This window comes from Danio rerio, chromosome 18, assembly GCF_052040795.2.
Source record: "Danio rerio strain M-AB ecotype USA chromosome 18, GRCz13ab, whole genome shotgun sequence".
In the NCBI taxonomy this organism is placed as follows: domain Eukaryota; kingdom Metazoa; phylum Chordata; class Actinopteri; order Cypriniformes; family Danionidae; genus Danio; species Danio rerio.
In genome coordinates this window covers 30996035-31002500 of record NC_141038.1, presented here as the reverse complement: position 1 = coordinate 31002500, position 6466 = coordinate 30996035, and the positions used below count along the sequence as shown (strand labels likewise).

At 36.1% G+C, this 6466-nt stretch overlaps 1 protein-coding gene across 2 annotated transcripts in view; it reads right to left on the bottom strand.

Annotated features, from left to right (window-relative positions):
• The window catches only part of mafa (MAF bZIP transcription factor a), a 179187-nt gene extending 174685 nt beyond the window's left edge, over nucleotides 1-4502 (bottom strand). Inside the window, exon 1 of one of the 2 annotated variants that reach the window (XM_087291452.1) lies at nucleotides 3123-4502. In XM_087291452.1, coding sequence (XP_087147578.1) covers nucleotides 3123-4096 — 974 coding nt within the window. In that variant the 5' untranslated portion in view covers nucleotides 4097-4502. Of the gene's footprint in view, nucleotides 1-1467 lie in introns of those variants that run through there. The other variant, NM_131844.2, reaches the window with a different exon arrangement.
• Between the last annotated feature and the right edge of the window lie 1964 nt (nucleotides 4503-6466).

Below are 6466 nucleotides of genomic sequence, written 5' to 3'. Positions count from 1 at the left end.
CTTCATTAAACTTCATTAAATGTTAATTACATATGACCTATGTTTTTATTTTATTTTATAAGAATTTTTCTTAAAATGATTGCCCTTATTTTCTGTCAGTTCCCTTACATTATTGGTCAAATGTCTAACAGTGGAAAAAGTCTTACACACATACAGGATGTGAAGGCTCACTCTGACCTCCAAAAACACTTTCACTCTAGTGGTTCTCAACTGATTTTCCTTTAGATGTTATGCCACAGATCAAGCGGTGACCCAATAGTACCTAAAAAAGATTATTAGAGCACATTTTACAAGATAATGCTATTTCTCTGTTTTGTTTGTTTTATTTTTAACTTACAGTGTTTCTTGCCATTTCCTTAATAGTTTTGTCAAATTTACTAGTTTAAATAGTTTTTTTTTTCAATGTACAAAGTAAACAAAAAGTCAGTCACAACTAATTAATATTAACATTAGCTAATGGAAACATTATGTAAAACTATTAACATAATGAGCTCAGTAGGAAATCTGAACATATCTTTTGTATTTTGTAAACAAATCAAACAATAACAAATGTTTTTTTTTCTTCTCTTTTTAAAAAGCATTTTTATACTATACAAGGATATCTACGGCTATCGAAACTGATCTACGATTCAAGTTTACTGCAGACCGCTCATGCGGCTGTGTCCTCGTATAAGCATGCATGAATGCATCAATGTGCTGCTGTCTGGCTAAAATCATTCACTGGTCACATTTTACAATAAGGTTTCATTAGTTAATGTATTTACCAACATTAAGTAATTAATAGCGATACTTGTACGCAATTTATTAATCATAGTTTAACATTTACTAATGCCTTATTAACAAAGAACAACTGTATTTTCATTAACTAGCATTTATTATTCATTATTTTCTCAAATTGTACTCCTTTATTAATTAACTAAAGTTTTTAAGCCTTAAATCCTAAATTATTACCTGTTTACAAGACTAAATCACATAGATTGTATAACTATTTTGAAGTAATCCACTATTTCTCTTGTGAGTAACTTTAAGGTAAAAAGGTTACAGCTACAGCAGCGCTATAACTTCATTCTAAACATAAAGCAAAGTCCATTGCATTGAGAAATGCCGAACTTTGGATTTTGAAAGCATTGTCTGCCATAAAATTCATTATTTAAACTTGATCAAACATTGTGTGCTTTTGGCATGAGTTTATGAGATAGTGTTTATAATAAAACTGCCAGCATCTTGAGAAAATTAGCACTCAAATAGTTGTCCTTTGAGTCAAACAACTATATGATAACTGCAATTCTATTTGCGTCGTTTCAACAGTCTGAATCTTATGTATTTTTAAGACAACAAACATGTTTTGCGCAATGCATGCACGGGATAAGACTAATAAAAACATGCTACTTATGAGAATTCATCTTAGTAATGATTGTTGAAAAAATGAATAAACTTTAAGAAAAAAAACATCCAGAAAAAGCAGACTTTAAGTGGCCCAAATTGCATTTTATTGCATATCATATATGTATGAAATGAAAATAAGCATATATGAACATCACATATAGTTAGTGGATAAAATAATTTTGCACAGCAAAATATATATGAAACAAACAAATAATAATAATAATAATAATTAACATAGTTTTAAGAATTTATTGATGAACGGTATGTCCTGAATTTATACATGCAGGGTATCAATCCCTGACCATAAAACAATGTCCAGACATTTTAATATTGATTACTACATTATTGCCATGTAAATAATGATTTTATTAACAAGTATGAAAGAAAGAAAGAGAGAGAGAAAGAATCGAGTCCTGCTTGACAATATATATAAATCTAAATAAGATTAAGTCCTTTAGTTTTAAGCAAAGCCATGACGGGTGCCTTTTAAATTAGCGTTCTAGATAGATTCCAATATGTGATATATAATTTGCTACAAGCTACATTTAGTGCAACTCATTCCAGATAGGTCAGATTTCATATCAGACTATGTTTTTCTTCTTCTTTTGAATGCATGATTTTCCAGGTTGACTTGAAATTCTACTTTAATACTTTGGTTTTAAAATGCAGTAAATGGCAGGCTACAACAGGAACTACAACTGTCAAACTGCTGTTTTCATTGCAAGTACATGCTCCAAAAAGCTCAAGTTACACATGATAAAAATCCAGCTGTATGCAAACTTGGAGCCTTCCCAAACTTTTAACAAACTGAACATCTAAACTCTAAGTCACCCCTTCTTCTCTGTGTCAACCTGTGGCATGGGCTACCTTTGACTGTTTTATATGATAAAAAAAAAGTAGTTCATTCCAGAGTTATCAAAATGCAAAGGTTTGACATTAAATACACAAACCGCTTTTAGCAACAACACTGTTCAAGTCCCAGAGGGAGAATTCCTTTTAGAAACCAGGTCCTTGTTCTCTCCCTGCTTCCAGTTGGCTCTCAACAGAGAATTAACTGTATGGAAAGTATATGGATCAACTTTTTCATGAGGAGGATGATGACATGATGCTCCTTTCACTTTTTTAGTCCGTATTCCAAAAAAGTGATGGGGAAATTAAAGAAATGTATGAATGCCATGCTGAGCAGAAGTTCTTTTCCCAAGTAGAAGTTCATTTTTAAGCGCATAAAAAATGAAAGGGGAATAAAGAAAGACAAAAAAAAAGACCATACATGTCCAGCATGCAGGCACTTCAACGATATGTCTCTTTATATAACAACAATGTCTTTAGATTCTCATAAAAAGTCACAAAACAGCAAGCAGAATGAGATGATAATGGGGCAAAATCCATCGACTTTGGTAAAAGAGCAAAAATATATGTATAAAAAATAAAAATAGCAAACTTTGTCATTTGGCAAAAACAAAAAAAAAACAAAAAATGCGAATGAAGTTCAATATCATGAGTGTATGTGCATACACGTCAGAATATTAACTCATTTAGAGAATAATACTAATTTTTATAAAGAAAAAAATGTTTGGTTGCACAACAAGCCCCCCAAACTCAGCAAGAACTGAACTCAGTTCTTTATAAAAGCGATAAAAAAGTCGTCAGATTTGATCTAACAACCCCCCAAAGCAGAAAAAAAAGTTTTGAAAACTTTACTTGTTTTCTTTTTATGCTTTTTTTATGGAACTCACATGAAAAACTCCGGGGACGAGGGGTTGTTGTCGCTGCTCGATGAGTTTTCTCGGAAGCCGCTGTTCACCAGCTTCTCGTACTTTTCTTTGTACGCGTCTCTCTCGCGCACCAGTCTGGAGATCTCTTGTTTGAGGTGGTCCACCTGCTGAATGAGCTGGGTCTTCTCGCCCTCCAGTATGTGCCTCTGCTGGACCCTCTTGTAGCGACACGACTGGGCATAGCCTCTGTTTTTGAGGGTTCTTCTCTTCTGTTTGAGCCGGATCACCTCCTCTTTGCTGACGCCGCGCAGCTGCCGGTTGAGCTCCCGCACGGACATGGTAACGAGCTGATCGTCCGAGAAGCGATCGTCCAGGTGGCTGTGCTGGTGATGGGCGACAGGGGAGTTGGTGCTGGACGGGACGCCGGGAGTTTGGTGCTGCTGGTGGTGGCCGTGGTGGTGATGGTGGTGGTGGTGATGAGGTGCCCCGTTCTGCGCTGCAGCGGCGGCAATGACTGCGGAGACCACCGCGGCGGCGGATCCCATCTCCTCCCCGGCCATGGCGCCTCCCGTCCCGGCCGTGTTACTAAACTGCTGCCCTCTAGCATAGCCGTCGTAGCTCTGGAGCTGGTGTGTGCTGTTGATCAGCGCTTCAACTGCGTCCTCGGGACTGAAGCCCAACGCCTCCGGGTTGAGCTGCTGCTGATAACCGGTCATCCAGTAGAAATCCTCCAAGTGCGCCTTCTGCTCGTTCCCGGAGCCAGGGCTGGGCGCTGAAAAGCTTGGGGAAGGGGGAACCGAGCTGCAGGGCGTGCTCATCGGGGTGGAAGACAGGGAGCCCCCGGCGATCAGGCGGCTGCACTGGCTGATGCTGCGATCGGGCTCCAGTGGCTCTTTCTTCACCTCAAACTTCATCAGATCGAAGTCATTAACATATTCCATGGCCAGGGGACTGGTGGGCAGGTCGGAGCTGCTCAGTGCCAGCTCTGATGCCATCCTCTTGCTGCTGACCGTCCTCCAGAGCGGGTGAAGAGGAGCTGTCAAAGCGGGCTGGGTCGGGAGAGAGTGAGCCAGCTTGATGATGTTTAAAATGCTTTACTCTAAGCAGGAAAATAAAAAAAATACAAAAAAACAGACAAGAGGCTGCACGGGAGTTTTCAGTGCGCTCCTAAACTCCAGATTATCCGTGGCACAGTCTATTGCACAGATGCATCGGATCTCTTTCTCCTCTTTTTACATGTGGATTTCGGCGGCCTTGTATTTCAAACATTTAACACTTTGGTGACTCCTCGAGTGCAGACATCATCGTGGTCAAACGGGTAAGTGTAACGTGAGAGATGTGCGCTAGATGCTGCTGACACAGATCGAGCTCAGAGTGTTTTTAAACTCGACACACTACAGTACAGTTTAAAAGCAATGCTGAGTTTTATAGCTGACGTGACGTCAGGTTCGGAACGAGCCAATGGGGTAGCTGGATCTCAGCTCGTTAACATATGGGTTCGGAAACCAAAACTTTTTCTCGTCAGCTGACTGTCATTTTGGATATGCAGGAGCAAAGAGTCGAATAGGTTTCGAACATTTAACTCTTTAGCTGGCTACTACCTTTTGCAAAAAGTGTATAACTTGCTTTAGTAACACGAGACAATAAGCTTAAATTTAAATAATATTATTAAGTAGATCACTTTATTTTCTTTTTGACAGTTTGCTTTTCTACTACTATTATATTCTGTAAAACCCATTAATGTTTAAATTATTTGAAACAATGTTGCACATACGTAGTCACACGTAGAATAATTCTTTTTAACATAATGGTTGTTATATAATTATGAAAATAATTATGTGGGCTACTGTATGAAATGTTTTTTTATAAGCATTATCAAATAAAAACTTATATTTTATAGAGCGTTATGATTGTCATTTTAAATCTCATTAATAAAAATATGTTAATAATTATCAAAATTATTAATCTCTTTAGTTAGATAAAGTACGCACCTCATAAAACTCAACAGTGCCACCTTTTGGATCTAAATAGAATTGAGTAGCGAGCACGCACGTGTGTGTGTAACCAGATTTCTGTCAGGGTTAAGGTGAGGGGTAACACTTTACAATAAGGTTCATTAGTTAATGCATTTACTAACATGAACTAATCATGAACAACACATGTACAGCATTTATTAATCATAATTGAACATTTACTAATGCATTATTAACATCCAAGTCCATGCTTGTTAACATTAGTTAATGCAGCATAAGTTAACATGAACTAACAGTGAATTACTGTATTTTCATTAACTAACGTTAACTAACATGAACAAATACAGTAGTAAACGTATTGTTCATTGTTTGTTCATCTTCGTAAATGCATTAATTAACATTAACTAATGAACCTTATTGTAAAGTGACCAGGTGAGGACCTAATATATAGAATTAATATTATGACTGTGTGATTTTCCCCGTTTCTATTTATATGATAAAGTGGGATAATGATAATATAGTTTTAGACAGTGTAAGTTTGTGTTTTCACTAACGTGAACAAAAATGAACAATACATAAATTACATATTTATTATATTATATTCATACTTATTAAAATCTAAATTCATGCATGTCAACATTAGTTAATGCAGGGTGAGTTAGCATGAACTAATAGTGAACAACTTTATGGTAACTAGCATTAACAACACATTCTTAAATGTTGAACTATGATTAATAAATGTTGTATGCATTTTTTATTATTATTACCTCATGTTAGTAAATACATTAACTAACACTAATTAATGAAACCTTATTTAAAAGCGTAATAGTCTATTTTTGTGACAAAATAAATTCATGTACAATAAAACATGAAATGAACGAACGAATGAATGAATGAATGAATGAATTAATTAATTAATTAATGGATGAATGAATTAACTTTGACTGAATTATTCATGCTAAATGTCAGGTTGTGTAAAAAAAAAAAAAAAAAAAGTATTTCACTAAAAGTAACAGCAACATGCTTTTTTAAATCAAAACTGCACTCTTTTCACTCTAAGACCCGATCTACATTAAGCTGTAGTTCAGTGATCAACCAAATGATTCAAGCATAGATGAAGAGAACAGCTATAAAACTTGTTTATCAGTTCTCTGAGATCTGCCTCATCTAGTCATACATTAAACTACAATTCTGCTCGTTGCTCTTTAGTGGAGGTCAGGGGTCGATTACTGCAGTATTTCTTACAGATTTTTCTCTCTCCCTTTCATTCATTGAGTTTCAAGGAACATGGCATTTGAATAAAGTACCTTTTTTTTCTTTGCATAATACCTGTCTGATTAATTAATGATCCTGTCTCGATCTTCAATTTCATGATTCTTAAGTTCCCGTTTT